The 18,001-nt window shown below is 52.0% G+C and overlaps 2 protein-coding genes across 2 annotated transcripts; one reads left to right on the forward strand and one right to left on the reverse strand.

The window, feature by feature from the left end:
* Nucleotides 1-20: 20 nt before the first annotated feature.
* CSUI_005737 (uncharacterized protein) lies at nt 21-17,111 on the reverse strand (the record flags this gene model as incomplete). The annotated part of the gene is made up of 3 exons (XM_068065907.1): nt 21-4,413; nt 5,040-5,107; nt 5,391-17,111. The coding sequence occupies 3 exons, from the start codon at nt 17,109-17,111 to the stop codon at nt 474-476; spliced, it is 15,729 nt and encodes a 5,242-aa protein (XP_067922116.1). The 3' UTR covers nt 21-473.
* CSUI_005738 (uncharacterized protein) lies at nt 16,577-17,997 on the forward strand. The gene has a single exon (XM_068065908.1). The coding sequence runs from the start codon at nt 16,757-16,759 to the stop codon at nt 17,000-17,002; it is 246 nt and encodes an 81-aa protein (XP_067922117.1). The 5' UTR covers nt 16,577-16,756; the 3' UTR covers nt 17,003-17,997.
* Nucleotides 17,998-18,001: the final 4 nt, after the last annotated feature.

Below are 18,001 nucleotides of genomic sequence, written 5' to 3' on the forward strand. Positions count from 1 at the left end.
AAGGTCATCGCCATGAGAGTGTCCACAAAGCCTTTAGGGTTCACAGCAGGATAGAAAGTAACCGTCTCTCTGTTCAGCAAGGCACGTCGGAAAGGTGGGTGATTATCTTTTGTACCTTGACGGTTTTGCCCAGTCAAGCAGAGTGGAGCCATCAGTACGGGTCTAATGGCAGCCATGTATACATGGAATTTTCACTTCCCATGACCGATACTGCCGAAAAAGAGAAATAGGGTGCATGGGCTGAAAACACCCTTTCCCAGGAGACGGTTTCACATTCGCTCGCAGCCACGCAGAGCTCCCGAGTCTCCGAGAAGGAAGAGCTCCAATCCTATGAAGGACATCGAACTACCGCATGCACGTGTCGTTCGACCTGTTCTCATTAGATATCTTTTGACAGGAAAAAGCGAAAGAGCGCTGGAAGAAAGAAAGCCTCACTTCTTCGACTGACTGAAGACTTCGAATTCTCTGGCGACTTAGGTCTCAGCGAAAGCGAGAGCGCGGCGCATTGCAGCTTCCACTCTTGACTGGTTGCTTGTACTTCTTTCTTTTGAACCCTTTCTCTCTGCGTGTGAAGACGTTCTACTCGCAAGAGATCCCGCCCTCGTCCCACCCACGGTGGCATGAGAAGGTTCTTCATCATCTCCGGGGGTGAGGCCAGCAATTGCCTCCATTTCAGAAATGCGAGCTAGGAGACTTTCTATACGATCTAATGAAGGCGGTTCGAAGCCTCGGAAGCTTAACAATGACGTCATTGTAAAGGGGCCTGTCTCGGCTTCTGCCTTTGAGCATATTTCGTTAGCAGATTCTCTGGGAAGGCGTCGTTCACTTTCCCTTTCATCATAGAAGTTGCCACCGTCCAATCCTTTTGTTCTGTTTCTATCGGGTACTCTTAGAATCTCACTCCGCCCCTGCACCACTTTAGACTGAGACCGTAACTGTCCCGTCAGTTCCTGTTCCCTCCGCTCTACGACGGTCTCTCTTGGCATTCCACCATGCCGTTTCTCTGTAACTGACCGAGCGTCGACTGGGCCGTCCTGATCAACAATGAGTCGCTCCACAACTGAAGTGATTTGACCCTCACCGTACGGAACCCCCTGACAGCGGGAGACTTTGCTCCTGGACATCTCTTGAGGAGGGTATTCTTCAGGAGAATATTCCACTGAGGGTTTTGATGGAGGGAAACTCTCCAAAAAGCCGGTCTGAACGTTTTCCAACCGATGGAGTAAGGACTCGCAAGCTGCCGCCGCTGACTCGTAGCGGTCCGGCTTCGTGAGAGCCACTTTGTTGTCGACGGGGTGATCTTCTATCTTCTCCTTGAGGTTGCCCTGACGCGTGAGAGAGAAAGATAAGTTCTCTTTCACGATTGTGCGTCTGGGGGTGTCAGCAACGTCAGTCACTTGCCTAGGCGTGGATTTTCTTCTACTGTCTTCTACGGTATCGATGGCCGCCGTTTTCTTCATTAGACGAGCTCTGTTCAATACTTGGCGGCTGCGGAGAACCGCCGACACAGATCTTTCGAGCTGCCCGTTCTGCTGGGCGCCTCTATGGTGTCTACCTTCGGAGAGGCTCTCCTTGCTGTTGCGATCCCCGTCGTTGCCTGTTTCTCCCCGGTAACTCGGTGGCACCGTCGTCCTTTCACAGGCCCGCCCTCTCGTGCTGCAGCTGGAAACGAGGTGTCTCCTGCAGGAAGGTGATGTGGGTGAGGATGTACCTGTATTCAACGCCGCATACTTCTCGATCAGTCGATTTGTATAGTTCTCATCCGTGTACTGGGAGATGGGTGATTTACCTCGGTCGCTCGCACGGGATTTCGACCGCAGACGGGAAGACAATTCTCTCGAGGAAAGACTGTTTTTCCCTTCCCGTAGGAGAGAACGAGGTAACTCCGGTTGGGCTGACGCGAGAACCCTTGTCTCCTGATGGGGGACCCGGGGAGACATAGTAGATAATCGACTGCCATTGCATGAAGGCAATCCCAAAACGCAGTCCACAGCCTCAACCTCGCATCTGCCTGCACGCATGATACTTCCCGTTTTTCCTGTCGTTCTCAGCATAGTTCTTGTCTTAGTTTCTCGCTTGCAACGAGCCTCATCCACTGCCCCCCGAAATGATGACAAAGCCAGCGACCCTGCGCTCCTCTCTTTTGTGGACAACTCTCCTTTCGTGCGTGCTGCGCAACTGCTGGGTGACGCAAAGGATTCTCGTGGATGACGAGCTGTTGCCAGGCCGGGCGATCTACCTGTTCTTTTCACCGTCCTTGCTGCATTCTGTCGTCTTGGTGACTTGGAGAAATCACCCTCTGATTTCCACCCTGCTCGGCCAGCAGGCTTCCATACTGCTTGCCGTGGAGTGATGGCTTTCCGCTCGGAGAAAGGCACACCCGAGATTTGTGACGAAGTCTGTTGCCGTGGAGAACATAAGGATATAGCGGAAGCGGATCTTCGGCTCCCAGTCGCAGCTCGTGCACTGATTCCGTCATCAGTATCATTTGTGCTCATCCCGCGTCTTATTGGACTGGTGTTTCGTGAAGTCATCTGGGCAGATGTAGTCAAAGAGCTGATGGACTTCTGTCGCACACTCTCTGGTTTCGTGTGCTGTCTGTGACTGAGTGCTGGCATACCTGAAGAAGATGTAAACGGAGATGTGGTGGGTCCAGCACTCTGAAGAGACTGGTTAGCGTCCCTGAGTACTGGCCGCGGTCGTCTCGAGCTACTTGTGAAAGATGAGCTGTTGCTGAGGGCTTTTTCGGAAGATGTGCGTTTATTGTCAGCTCCCACTGCCGGCATCCGACAACTGGACGACTGCACAGATGGAGACGAGAGGGACGAGTTCCACAAAGAGTCGACAGACGCAAATGCTATTGTATCTTTCTTCTGATTCTCCTTGCCCCGACACGGAGAGGCAGAAAATTGAGGCATTTCTGTCGTTTCAATCCCGTGATAACCCCTCCGCCTTGTCAGCGAATGGCCTCCAGCTGTAGCAACCTTTTCTCCTTCCCCTCCTCCGCTTCTCAGTTGTGGTTTCTGTCCACGCAGCGTGTGCGGTTCGACCTGGCACCTGCCTCTTTGACTGATGTTCTCTTCCTTGGAGTGTAACACTTCGGACGATGTTATATTCCTGCGGCTCTTTACCCCTTCGACTGCTCTCTTGCCTTTGTCGGAGACAAAGCCAAAACAACGCCTAGTTGCACGGAGTTCGGCTGCTCTATCAGCGCCGGATGTCAAGACACTAGATGACCTAACACACGCAGCAGTACGATTTCCTGCTTTTGTGTCTACCCTCCGCTCCTTTTCCCCAGCTCCGTGTCTCCTCCAAGCAGACGAGTAGTCTTTGTCAACTTGTTTCATTGATCGTATCATGTGAACGTCGCCCTGCGACCTCCCGGGAGTGAGATCTCGTTTTGACTGAGGCGTCTTCGCCATCTGCGTTCGTTCTTTCTTAGCGTCGAATATCCGCTCCTTCGCCTCTGCGTCAGAGTCCTTTGCTATAACAGACGCAGGCGACTCTCTCAGGCTTGACAACGGGAGGGCAGAAGCATTCGGAAAGAATTCTATCTCATCCCACGAGCATCCCTCAGCAGTTGTGCTTGGACCGCCCTCCTCAGTTGACGATGTACTCTGCCGTTGATCGCCCATGCTTCTCAAGACCCCTACCGCTACCGCAAAGGCACGGTCTTCTACTTCCTGCAGTAGTCTAAGGGCTTTTGACTTCTCCTTAGACCTGTCTGTGCGGGCTTGTTCTGATCTTTCGACTGTATCACCTGGGCCAGGAATACGCGACAATGAGCTACCTTCTGATGACAATGAAGAAGAGATTCGGGACTGGCGGGGAGACCCTGTACTGAAAGAACAGTCATTTGTAGAAGCGCAGCAACGTCGCATAACCTCGGACTCCAAGAGGGCTGTCCGCCCTTCAACAGAGTCTACAAGCCTCTCTAATTCGCTCCATCGATCCTCCGAGCCTTCCTCGAAGTCGTAGAAGCCATTCGTTCTGGTCACGTCTTCATCAGTGCTTCCTGTAGAGGAGGTGTGCTTATTCTTCGCTCCTTGGCTTTTTTGTGGTACCGGTAGCGAGCTACGACGACCGTGACACCACAAGCCCGCTTTGGTCCTTCTCTGCGTATTGCCTTGGTCTCCCCCTTCGTCGAAAGATTCACTGTCTCTCTCCATAGGTACATTCCCCACACTTCCTGAAAGTGGGATGGCCCCACCTTGCCGTCGCCCTTTCTCGACATGCACTGGAGCCATAACTTCAGCTGCAAGCGAAGTACTACGAGGCTCTGAGGAGAAAGACCCAGTTGAGTACCTTCTTGACCCTTCTTGGCTTCTGGAAACCGGAAAGGCACTTCGACTTCGACAACTCCCTCCCTTTGACTTCTTCATGGCAGCAGCAAGCACCTTGCTCCGGTGAAATCTAAAGGGAAAAGAAGAGAAGAAAAACCACTTCGTAAACTCAATCCCTGGCAAAGGAAGTTCTCAGTGACGAGAACAGAAGCGAATGTAACGACGGACAGAAGACAAGCAGCAATGAAAAAGCACATATAGGCAATCTGAGCGACGCATCACTGTCCACTTCACCTCTTCCTTCTTTTCAGATGCTGCATCGCAGACACATGTCCTTGGGAGCTTCCGAGAGCTATAACGCATGCTTCTTGTCGGGCGCAAACGCACACAGACGACAAGACTTTTCCCCAATGCCAAGCAGAAGGAAGAAAACTTGGCATGTACCAGTTCGGATACGACAGCGTAGAAACCGCAAACGCTGGCACAGATGCACTGGCTAGAGTGCTCTTTACTTTACACCCTCGACTCAACATGTACCGCAACAGGAATGATAGCAACCACTTCAATATGGAGCTTCCTACAGAGAATTTCTACAACACAGATCTCCCGTAAACCGGCGCGGATCACTCGGGGTGGCAATCCCTGCTTTGTCATCTACCGGCATGAGTAGAAAGAGGCAGAGGGAGCTCAGCTGTGGGACTGTCATCGCATCGTAATACAGTCAGATTCTCTGCATTTGTGTGAAGAGATGCTTACTTCGGAGGAGGCTTCGGCTTGAGACTCTCCTTCTCTTTCTCTATCCGTAAGGACTCCTCTCGCAGCAGCTGCGCAAGCAAATCACAAGCAGTCCACGGAAGCAGATAGCTTTTATTGTGGTGAGACTAAGTAAACAAACAAAGCTAGGAAAGGGAACGCTGCCCTTCGTGTCGCCCGGACTATTTGAATGGTGTGGTAAGCATGCGTTAGCCACATGTGCACAGGTAGGTAACCATACGTATATGTGAGTCTACAGACAGATCAGAAAAGAATCGTGACTGTTTCATCCAAGAGAAGAAAAGATACTGTGTAAATCCTGCTAAAGAACAAGTAGTCCTGTTTGAATCTTACCGCTTCAGCTCGCTCCCGTACTCGTTTTTGCTTCTCGAAGACATGCAAGTGAAGCTCTTCCAAGCGCTGCATGTTGACTTTCCTCCGGACTTTAGGTCGGAGAGTAGATGCGATAGAATTCGCCTCAGTAGCGGGCTCTTTCCCACGGTCGTCTTCAGCTGTCTCAGGCGAGGTCTGGCCATCTGTGGTTGTCAGTGACGAGCGCCTCTCCTTTGTTCTCTTTTCAGATTCGTCCCCTTTCTTCTCCTGTCTCGCCTCTGCAAGAAGGGAAGACGACCGGCAAGTATTTTGAAACTTCGTACTATCCCGGCGGTGAAGTGGTCGTATGACTCTCTTTTTCACCGCCACGACCGCTTTAGTTTCCTTCATCTCTGATTCTGTTTGTTCTGTCTGTTTCACGGGCAAGTCATTCTCTCCTCTCATTAGAGCAGCTTGGTTAACTTCTCTTTTGTTTCCAGCGTGTATCACTGGGCGGTTGCTGTCGCTGTCGGGGAGAGAAGAGCTTCTGTGTTGCTTCTCAGGTAAGGCTTTTTTGCCCTCCTTGCTCCCTCCCTCGGTGTCTGAAAGTTCTGTCTGACGTATCTCTTGAACATCGTTACCTCTTTCCTCTTTTTTCGCCCCTTCTCCAATAACAACACCAGAGTTTAGTCGTTTCTTAAGCAGCTTCACGGAAACAGGACGAAGGCCGGTCTTCTTGTAGCTTCTTCCTCTCCCTCGTGTCTTCTCCTCTGGTGCCTGGGACGGCGTTCTGTTCCTCGAAGCAGAGGTTCGTACGTTCTTCTCGGCCACGTCATCCCTGTGACACACCCTGTCTCCTTCTTTATCTTGTCCAGTAGAAGTACTATCGTTCCTCTCATCTTGAATGACTTCTTCGGCCAGCCTCGACTGTGACACAGCCTCAAAGCCTTCGCTTCGCTTTGTCCCTTTCTGTACGGACCCCTCGTCGATACCCCCTAGCTGAGATGAGCATCTCGCATCGTGATTTTCCGGTTTGCTCTCTGGCGATGCTTCTCTCGCCTTCTCCCCCTTGCTTTCTGTCCTGGGTGTTCCAGCAGCTATGTCTTTATCAGGGTCTGTTGAAGACCCCAATGCCTCTTCTTCGTCTATATTGGTTCGCGCCAGGACCTCTTGCTGTCCATTCAGCTCATCGGTTGAAGTATTCTGAGTGATCAGGAAAGGCCTCGTCTTGCGTGCTTGACGGTCTTCTCGGGGTGATTGTGATGTGTTGTCCTGTTCGCCTCGCCCAGGAACCGGTATCGGAGAGGGCAGACTTCCATCACTGTTTCCCAAGCTGCTCTTCGGCTCTTTGTGTTCGCTCGCCTTGTCCTTGCTGAAGGATCTGTGTTCGGACAGGCTCTTTTCCGAGAAGATTGGCTCACCCCTGCTCTTCTCCAGCCTTTTTCGGCTTCCATTCGCTTCACTTTGTACCTCGCAAGCAACAATCCTTCTAGTCGCTTGCCCTTGTATTCTCCCGTCGTTTTGCTCATCACCTTTGAAATGCTCGGTCTCCTCCTCTTTAGCTCGAACAACACCACTGATGTTCTCTTCGCCTGGTGAATGCTGCTGCCTATTGTCTTCTTGCTGCAGAAGGGCTTTTCCTTCATCACCATGACAGGCATCTCCTTGGTCACTCATTGCAGCCTGCATACCTTTGCCCTCTCCTACAGCATCTTTCCGACCAGGGTGTTCAGTGATTCTACCGACGACAGTGCCCACCGCTATCAAGTCTTTCAAAGTGTTTTCCCCATTGTCTCTGCTCCTGGTGACCACGCCTGAAGCTTTTCCGCTTAGCACCGACCGAGGGGAGAGCTCCGGTGACTGTGTAAGACAACTAGAACGAGTGGTCTGGTACTCTGCAAGTTTCTTCCGTTCAAGTTCCGGTTTCTGTAGGGAGCTTTCCTCTTCTGTTTCTTCGACTTCTGTTCTGCTTCTCCTCGACGAAGTCGTCTCTTCGCCAGGTGATGCGAGTACACTTCGTGCTGCAGCATCCTGTTCTTTCGGCTCCTTTCCCCCGAAAAATGTCGGTAGCCGCCCACTAGACACCGCTGTTGGATGCCGGAGAAGAAGCATTCTAATGACATCTAACAGTTCTGACTCTGTCCCAATGGATTTAGGCAAGTCGCACAAGCTACCCCATGGATTGCTTTTTCCTCTTTGCATCTTCTCCTTGCTGGGCGTATCACCACACGTCATACTCTCACAGCCGGCGTTACTGTCGCTTTTCTTCGCTTTCCTGCTCTCAGTATCCTTCAAATCCGCTTCTTCTTCAACAACGAATTCAGGCCTATGGGGATGTGCTATTCCTTCTGTCTTGCAGGACGATCGACGTTGTAGAGGTCCTTTGTCGGCACTGACATCTTCTTCTCTTTGGGCTTCTGAATTCTCTGTTTCCTCTTCACCACCGTCCTTGAAATCATCCTTCTCCATCTCGTCTCCTTTCTCTTCCTCGTGGCTCTTGGCATTTATGGCTCCCTGGTCACTGCTTTCTCTGTCTCCGAGTTCTTCTGTTGGTGCCCGTGACCGAAGGAATACATCGAGCATCTCTCTTTCTCTTTCTAATGCCTCTACCTCTACCTCGACCATTCTTTCGCAATCTTCCCTCTTTGTCTTGGAGTCTGGTGACTGCAGTTTTCTCCCCACCGGTTCCTTTGCTTGCTCGTCATCATAGAGAGAAGAGAAGCTATGACCGTCATCTCTCCTTTCATGAGACATAGGTTCTTTTGAATGCTTCGTGATTCCCGGGAACTTTTGCTCCAACGGCGACGTTTCCTCTGCAAGCTCCGTCACTTTCCCTCCTCTCTTTCCTTGGTCGCCCTCTATGCCGTCTAGTGTACCTGTAGGCTCAGCCAGTTTCCCGTAGTCTACAGTCTCTACAGAACCCCTCTGTTCTCTCTTTCCTTCTTCCGGTGCCAACCAGCTAACGTCTTCACCACAGAAAAAAATCCCCTCTCCTGAGTGGTCCGTAACAAACAAGTCTTCTTCTGCTTCTGCTGTCCGCCTTCCTTCTGCGTCGCATACGGTAGCATCCTCTCTTTTCTCTGGATGGTTCCAAGTCTTCGTGGCCCTCTTCTTTCGTAATCGGGAGCTACCACAAACACGGGGCCGCAGATTCAGGTTCTCCGTTCGCCAGAGCCTCAAGGTCGACATGCGTGCAACCGTAACATCCTTCGATGATCTACGGAGTTCTTCTTCGTTCGGAAGGCCATAAAGATCTTTCAAAGGCTCGCGAGACCGAGATGCTGTTCGGTTTCGGCCTCCTTTGCACATGGCACGGCCTTCGACGGGTAGGATGTCTTCTTCACGTCTTTCTTCAGGATCCGCATCTCTGCAAAAAGCCGCCGTCTGATTGCCCTCTTGTTCTGTTCTTCCCAGTTCCTGCTCTTCCTTAGGAATGTCCTTAACCCTTCTTCCATCGTCTACTGGCACTTGAGGGCAAGAGTCAGATCTCCTCGATGGCATCACTTTTAGCAGCAAACCGTTTTCTTTTCCTGAGCGTGAAGAGCAAACAGACTCTTCATCTGTTGCTTTTCTAGCCGTGCTATTTACTTCATTGGTAGTGCCCGGTGACCCAGCATCACCTATTAACGGAGCCTGAGAACCCGGTGAGGCCAGTCCGTTGTTCCCAGTGGTGTTTTCATCTCCCCTTCTTGGGGTTGTTTGCTCTGCTTCTTCCTCCTTCTCCTGCGGCTCTCCTCTCCAGGCAGCTAAAACCCCTCCATTAGCTGCCTCAAGAGCAAAGCGCTTTGCAAGAGAAATCGTAGGACACACGTCGCTACCGCGAATTGTATCGACCACATAACAAAAGAAAGCTTCCACTGATTTGTCGCGGGAGCCTTCTGTTGCCTCGTACGCTCCATCGACGTCCTCAAGTGCCGCCTGATTCTCAGGCAAGTCAGCAGAAACATCGGCTGCTGCGCGTTCTACCGCGGTCTCCTCCCGAACGCGGGCTGGCGGTCGTTCAGTCAAAGACGCCGGTGCGTTTTTGCCCTCAACTACGTCCAATGCGACTTTTTCCCGTTCTTCTCCATTGTCATTTTTTCCTGACCCGCTAGTAGGAGAGCTCGTCGCTTCTCTGTTTTCCGGTACGACGGAAGTAGCAGGAGACGAGGGAGGGCAGGAAGGAGAGAACGAAGGTGAAACGACTGATGCTTGTGAAGAAGTACCAGAGCAGAAGGCAGACGCGGTGGAAAGGAGAGGAGGCTGGCACGTACGATCGTAAGACCTTGGCAAATGAGAGGACACATGCGATCGAAGGAGAAGATCCGAAGGCAAAGCCGCGACGAGAGAACACGAAGGGAAGGAATATGATGAAGCCTCCCGGGGCGACACCGGGCAACTGAGTACTCGAGCCGGATCAGCCTGATGCTGTGTGAATGATGTACGCGGCAGAGAAGGAGTGAGTGTACACCTTGGAGGGAACAAATCAGAAGAAGGAACCCGAGGCAAAAGAAAAGACGACGAAGTATCTCCAGAAAAGCCCGAAGAAGAAGAAACTGAGGAGTGATGCCGGCTGAGAGGACGAACAGGGGTACACTCCATACGACCATCGTGAGAAGAGAGTTGAGGATACGTCGGGGAGTCCGGAGAACCGTGCGTGTATCCATTTTCTTCTTGTAGGAATCCCTGAAGGTGCTCCGGCGAAGAAAACGGACGCTTACTAGGACTGACGTTCCTCACACCCGCGCTTGAGCTCGCCGTAGTGGTGGGAATGTACTCATCGGGCCTCCCTCTTGCCGTTCCCTCTTCCTCAGCAGTAGAAAGTGCGCGAGACTCTCTGGCTGAAACAGAAGACGAGGGAGACAGAGACATCAAAGGAAAGGGCGCCGCCGTCCTAGTACGGCTGTCATCATTTTTCAGAAGGGAAATGCCATCATTGCCCTGCTTTACAAGCGGAAGACGACTCGGATGCGAAGAGGACTGAGGTGCGAACACAGAAGAATCTTGCCGAGACACACTTTGATGGTTCATTCCCTCTAATTCGGTTGGAGAAAGGATGGCAGAGTCTGGGGGTTCAATGTGTCCTTGTAGATGCGAGTGAACACTTTTTTCTACTCCCTGAGATGACAGAAACGACGAGGGCATGAAGCTGTCCCGCCTGTAACTGACGGAGTCATAGACATCCTTGGTGGCCGTAGGTTCCCCTTCAAGAGACGGAGAAGTTTGGTCCGATATACCACAGATTGGAGACTGAAGAACTGTAGGCGAGGCACATCCAGATTCACATCGTCTTGAAAGTGGGACCGAGTCAGACGCGACCCACCCGTCATGTTGAGAAATTCTAATAAGCTTCTCTTCACCAGAATGCGAGTCGCACCCAGGAGACGGGTAAGGATCATCGAAAGCGGACTGCTGTCTTTCACAGGACTCCCCATGGGCAGATAAACTTGGCGATAATTGCCACAGCACATCCGGTGTTGTCACCCTCCTCCGCTGTCCTAGTTTGGGCGAGGATAGTATTGACAGTGACTCGCGTGCGCCAAGCGATACATTGTCGCTGGTTGCTTTCGCCTGTCCATCTCTTGCGCATGACGGTGAAGACGTGACACAGCCTGTGTTATTCCGGCAAAAGGCACGGTGGCTATTTGCTGTCAAAGTTTCAGGCGAGGAAGGGCTCAGGCACACTGCTTCAGGTGCTTCTGAATTCCTTGGTACGCTGTCTGGGTTGCGTTTCGGAGACCGTGTCGGATCCTTTCTCAATGTAGCTGCCTGATGAAGGATAAAGGCTTCAGGTGTTGTCTTCGAGGCTAGCGACGAAAATGGAGAAGAAAGGGATTCAGGTGGCATCGGGCAGTATGGGCAATCGTCGACTAGCGAGCCCGGGGGGGGAATATCTGGCTCGGGCAGCTGCTCCTGAATGGCAGAATGCTCAGGGCTCGGAGCAGAAAATGAAAGGCGAGAGTCGGAAGTGGATAGGCGATCAGTGGGAGGATGAAGACACGGAAACAGGGGAGAAGACGAAGAAAGGTCGCAAGCAGGGGAGCACGGAGGCGTAGTGACCAAAGAGGAAGTGACTGGCGTGTGAAGGTGAAGACGATCGTGAGAGGAACTTGGACTCGACCGTGCGGAAGTGCACGGCTGACGAAACACTGACGTCTTTGTATGGCAACACTGACCGCAGTGACTCTCATAAGGCTCTTCGTCTTCAACCTTTTCGTTTGACTGGCCAGGCCCACGTGAGTGAGAACCACACCCACGGCGAGGGGAAGATGACTCAAGAGAGAGAGGAGCTGAGACCGAACGGCAAGGAGAGTGACCACGCGGAATGAAACATTCGAGATGTGAAAGGCCAGAAGAGGGAGCACCAACACAAAGGGCTACAGAGTCCAGAGGAAGACCCGACGGACTAGGCCTGGTGGGGTGACTAGAGTTCAGAGAGGAACAAGATCGGTCCATGGAAAGAGCCTCCCACTGAGCCAAAGAGCGACACGAACCGGGTCTCGATAAAGCAGACGGGGAACGCGGGGTCTCTGGCTGAAGACGATGGCAACGAGAGTGAGAGACAGCACGACTGCAGGGAAACTGCTGGGGGGAAACCGGCTTACCCAATACGATTGAGGATATCATCGAACTATCTGACTCGCTGTTTATACAAGTGACTCTGGAGAGAGTTGGAGTCAAGTGCAACAGACAGGAAGAGTTCAAGTGACTGTCTTCCTCTTCAAGTGTCTCTTCTTCGATGGTGTCTTTCCCTGGCGTTCTATCTTGTAGTGCCCGTCGCAGCGGCGCCTCTCTTCTAGTGGTTTTTCCGCCTTCCCCGGCTTCAAAACCACTCTTCTGAGGCCGTCTCTTCGCTATCCCACGTGCAGAGTTACTCCTCTTTCTGAACGAATGCGAGGCAGTTTTCCTTCCATTTGGTCTCTCTCTTTGATGGGTTCTAATCCCGTCAACAGATGAACGAGGATGGATCAGGTCTTTGTCTGCACTGTTTGTCTCCTTTCTTGTGCTGATTTCCCCCGTTCCTTCGAAAGTTGACATGTTGGCAGCGAAACTCTCTCGGCCCTGGCCAGGCTCTCCCGGACGCTCCTGAGAAAGGAAAGAAGCTGCTGGGGTGCATGCAAAGGAGAGCTGTGTATGCTCCACACTGCAGGAAATTTCTCTTTGATTAGCGGCAACGAAGATAAGATGAGATGATGAGGGGGAAAGACACTCTTCAGTTTTTACCTCGTTAGAGTTCTGAGTAGCCGCAAACGATACATGGTCCCCTCGTTCTTCACCTGCAGAAGCACTGCCCCCGCTAAGCCGTTTATTACACCTGTTGATGGTGCCAGTCGCCTGGCCATTAGTTCCCGTTTGGGTGGTTTCTTGAGCTTTGGGTCGGGCGGCGCTCTTTCGGCTAGCACATCGCACGAGAAGTTTAAGAAGCGACGGGCTGAGCTTCTTGTTTATGGAATCACATATTTTACTCTTACGAACATCGTCGATGCTCCGGCTCGTGCCCGAGTCAGGTTCAGCAGGAACGTCACTATTCGAGAGAGAAGACGAGCGTGAGGAAAATGAAAGGCAGCCGGATGCAAGGCGGTGGACTCCTTCGGGAGATGACGAAGACAGACGGCGAGAGGCGGACAGCGATGTGATGGATAATGGAGAAGAATCTGCAAGGAAGGCATCACATGATGTTTCGCCAGCAAGTGGAATGAGATTAACTCCTGTGTTGCTCTGCAGTATACCTTGAATTTTATCTTCATCGGTGGAAAAAGGGTAACGAGAGAGAACGGGAGCTGATGGGAGAAGTTCAGTCGTCCAGTACCTCCGTGCTTCCATGGAACTATCTCCGTCATTCGACCGCGTATATATATTTTCCAGCGGCTCTCCAGAACGCCCATCTCCCGAACATTCCCGTTCGACTTTCTGAAGATCTGGCGAAGATGAAATCGCATTGCCACAACCTCTGGTAACTGAATGAGTCTCCGGCGGTGTTTTCCGGGAGTCGTCGGATTTTTCCGAAGACTCCCGGGAACTGTGGTTTGGAATAGAGATAATAGAGTCTCCAAGCTTCTCAAAGGAAGGAGCTGTACGACTAAAACCAGGTTCCTGCTGTTCTGGTGGCGATCCCAGCGCGTGTCTCCCTCTCCTATCCTCCCACGGATTCAGTGTGAAGGCTTTGGTAAGTTTTTTCTTTTTCTTGGATGCCCGGTCACTACTACATGGCGCGCGCCCTCTAGAGGTACCAGAAGACAACATAACCCAAGAAGAGTAACCTTGTTTAGCACCGATGGCCACCCGGCCGGCACGTTTAGTCGTTGCCCCAAATCTCCTCCGCGTGTATGTTTTGAGAAAACTTTTCTTCTCTTTCTTTACGTGGCGTAGCTGTGTCTCCGACGATCTTTCATCCCTAGACCTGAGGACCGTACGACCATTCCTAATACTGCAGGAAAGCAAAGCTAGTGGACGCCATTCACCCACTCTGGGCTTCATACATGCAGAGTGTTCATCTGGGAGAGGGCCCCGCGAGGAGTCATGGGGGGAAATATCTCCCTCATCGTCCAGAAGGCTCTTGTCCCTCAGCAGCCCTGTAAACGAAACATGGCAGTTGAACTTCGCTTCCGTGTCTTCCTTAGACTTAGTCGGACAAGCCTGCGCCTTAGTCGTGCGCCCAGAAGAAACACCGCTTTCTAATCCACCTGGCAAAGTACCTCTGTTTTGAATATCAACGGACCCGTCTGTCGTGGTGAGGTTCTCTATTTCCCTCGTCTCCTGTCGCTTTCCTAGCACCTGGCTTTTCTGGTCCATAGTTTCCCTCCGCACACTGCTATCCCGAGACGTGACGGGAGATTTCTCTTCGACTTCTTCCGTCAGATTTCCCTGGGTGTGGTTTTCATTGTTTTCGCACATACGTACTGCTGTCCCTGGATCCCAAGCAACAAATTCACTTTCGCCATTCTGGTTTCCTAGTGGATGAAAAGCGGACGGCATCGCGGTCTCAGGGCTTTCACTCGCAGCAGTATCCCGACCTGGAGTCCGAAGTCGCTTCGCCCCTGAAGGATTTGAAGCTTCATGTGTCCCCTCATGACTGGATGGTGAGATAATCGCGTACGCAGAACTGGGGAGAAGAAATTGTTTCGGCAATCTGGGAATGCTGTCTCCGCTGACTACTCCTAATCGGCACCACACCGATGAGCCAGCGGGCAAGATAGAAGATACTGAGGCGCCTTCGGTATGTTGCGCTCTTCGATTACCGAGCAAAAGCTCTGTAGAGATAAGTGAAAGCGAATTTTCCTCGTCGCTTGTGTCACCACGATTATCGGCACTTTGGCCACCATGTGTTCCAAAGAATCCTTCACTGCTGTTCCTCTTCCGCGTGTGTGGAATAGAAGAGAAACCGTCCTCTGTCTCAGGCTGTGAGCCACTGGAGTGGTTCAGCCATTCTCTTGCTTCCTTCAGACAAACTGCTGGTGTACCTGGTTGCTTCTCGTCGGATCGCGAATCAGCGCCGGATCTGGTTTTTACTTCTTCAGTTCCTGCGTGAAAGGGCGGTAGCGTGAAGGCTGAATAAGGGGGGAGGGAGTCATTAACACTATTCGCATGGTCATTCCCGGAGGTATCACGATTAGGCTTAGGCGACTCAGTTGAGTCTTCCACACGGGATGCAGTCGTTTGCTCCTTCACAAGAAACTTGATGGTGTCTCGGTCACAACAGCCTCTGCCCTCTTCGCTCTCCTTTATGGGTGAGACTAGCTCCTTCACACCCGTGGGCTGTATCGACAAAGAATTGAAAGGGTCTTCATTCTTCTGCAGATTTGCATCCGCCTTATAGAATGGGCCACAGTCCGGAAATTCTACAACTTGCTTTTCACCGAATGTTTTCTCTGCTCCTTCCTCTTCCTCTACCCTCCGAGGGGCTAAGGAAGTACAGCCAGTGGCCCCGTGAATTACGCTGAGTCGACTCGCCGCCCTCGCTTCTTGACACCGTTTCTCTTTATTACCATTCTGGCAACCGAACGATCCACACCGATCCAGGAGAAGTCTTGGAGAAAGCTGTTCACCAGACTTGTTAGTATAGTTGTCTTCTGTATCGAGGTCCACACTAGCCGTGCTGCGTCTTCGGTGACCGTTGCTGATGCGTGTACGTTCTGCGGTACTTCCCTTTGTAGGAGTTGAATCAGGGGGTGGAGTAGAACTCGGATAGAGTTCTGGAGCCGAGGAAGACAGACTAACTGAGTCAGTATACTTCTGACTCCTCAAACACGGGGGCTTTTCCTCGAAGTCCCTTCTGCCCCTTCCAGCTTTCCCTGCAGCGAGTGTGTTGCGTTCACAGGAAGTCACAGAGCCCCTCCCTCCGCCCATCCCCGTAGGACACAGAGACTGTAGGAAGTCATCATGAACGTGGGGTTGTGCTGGATAATCTCCTATTTCGAAGCGTTCGCAAGCCACTTGGTGGTGATCAGAATGAGAAAATTTCACTGGTCCTTTCTCTGTACACCGGACATTGCTGCGGCCCCATGAAGGTTCGGCTTGGCGCTGATGGGTAATATTGTCTGTAGCTCCACCGGAACAATGTAGATTACTTCGCCGTCTTCCGAAATCCGTGTACCATCGATTCTCCTTTGCTTCTGCCAGTGATGATTTCATATCCAGGGGCGAGTTACTTGGCGAAGAGAGGTTTGCATATGGTCTACTTGTCTGACCTCTCTCGTCTGCGTGTCCCCGTCCAAAATCTGACCCGGAGCCTGAACTCGTTTCTTTGCCATGTTCGCCACTGTCTTTTCCAGAGCGCAACTGAGATGACGCCGATTCACCTAGAAGGATAGAACAGGCACTCTGTCTGTCGGAGCTTTCAGCCGGCTCACAACTTCGCTTTACAAGAACTTTCTCCCTGTCGGAAACCAAGCTATCACCTGATATGCCAGAAGAATAACTATGACGCTGTCGAACTCGGTCTTCTTCACTAAGAGAAGACCTTACATCAGAACAAGCAGAAGAGACCGTCCGGCTGCTGCCTCGGGTTTCTTCTAGAGATGCCACTGATCGCCAAGAGAATGGCTCGGAATCCATAGACAGTGAAAGGCGAGCACTTAGCACTGAATGGCTCTCTTCTTCACAGTCTGTCTTCTGCCGAGATGCCAGCAGTATATCCGTTTCCTTTCGTCGCCAGCCATCAAGATCGTCTGGTGGACCCGGACAGCGACCAAAAGTACGTTCCTCTGAAGGGGAATCACTATGTGCGCTGCGTTTGTTCTCCAGGGAATGGTGAGTATTGCTATGCAACGCTGCACTTGAACCGTAAGGAGCCTGTCGCAAGCGGCGCATGAACGACTCCGGCAATTTTACACCTTTCAACGCATTACGACTCAGGGGTAGGGCCTCAGTTCCTTTTCGAAAGCCATGGTAAGATATCCGGCTATCAGGGGGCCGGCACACAGGAACATATGTGTTCGGGGGTGTCGAAGAAGACGCATGTGCAGAGGAAAGATACCAGCGCGGCGCGAAAGGAGACTTGTCTAAGAATGGATTGGCATGGGCCGCGGTCGTGTCTGAAGACAAACGGGGAATCGATTTTCCCAGCTGACTTCTCAGGTATAACTCAGGTACAAATGATGGCCTCGCTCCACCATGCCCAGCGCTATGCTGCCGTGTCTTGTGGGGCGTCTCTGTGTTGGAACGGCGAGGGATGACATGAGTTTTTAGTAGTTGATGGATCCTCAACTCTTGAAATCTTCTTTCGGATGAGGTAGCATCTGATTGGAGGTTGGGAGAGAGAGCTGGAGAACAGGCCTTGTGCATTGTGCGATATATATTGACGTCAGCCCTAGTATATCCTTGTTCACGTCCCCGTTCTATTTGCTCCGCCCCTTCCATATGTTTGTTACTGGGAAGCCATGGCTTTACAGGATGCGCAGCGTTCCCCCGACAAGCGTTATAGTGCGCGGCCGGGTGAGGCGGAGTGCCATGAAACCTGATTCCCCGGAGGTCCCCTACAGCTGCAAGGGGTGACGTTTGACCTGGCAAAAGAAGAGACGTGGAAGACTGGGACGCACCATTCCGATGACTCAGAAATCTACTTGTAGAGGAGGCAGGGAGAGGGGGGAAAGCTCTGCAGTCCCGCTGTAATTTCTCCCTGGTTGGAAAAGGCGACCTCGAGTCTGACGGCTTACTACACCTTGGCATACACCCTCTATGCTTCAGGAGTTTCTCCTCACTTGGATCTCGAAGACGAGAAAGCCTGTTCACGCTCTCCTCTGATGTATGCGGGACCCGCGTGCTCCCGCGTAGCACGGCAAAAGATTCGACAGCATTGTGGCCTTGGGACTGTTCTACCTTTGTAGAGGCTGGCAGACTCCAAGGATAACTAACACCTATACCAGCTTGGCGAAAGGTGCGCACCCGTTCAAGAGCGCCGGCAGGCTCCTTTGCGCGTTCCTTAGGGCAGCACCCCACTTCTCCGTCCGCCAATCGTTGACAAGAAAAAGCCTGCCATGAAACATCTCCGTTGCAGCAAAAGCGAAAAGGAGTATCGCTTGAAGAATATCGTATCTGCGTTTCAGTTGAGTCTCTTAAGTGGAGGGGGAAGGTGGCACCAGACCACGACAGAGGACTGGAGAAAGATGCCGGCGGCTGATTGTCTCTCGGAGAGGGGCTTGAATGCGTGAAACGTATCCACTCTTCCTCTAGGC

Source organism: Cystoisospora suis, assembly GCF_002600585.1.
Source record: "Cystoisospora suis strain Wien I chromosome Unknown contig_2765, whole genome shotgun sequence".
NCBI classification, from domain to species: domain Eukaryota; phylum Apicomplexa; class Conoidasida; order Eucoccidiorida; family Sarcocystidae; genus Cystoisospora; species Cystoisospora suis.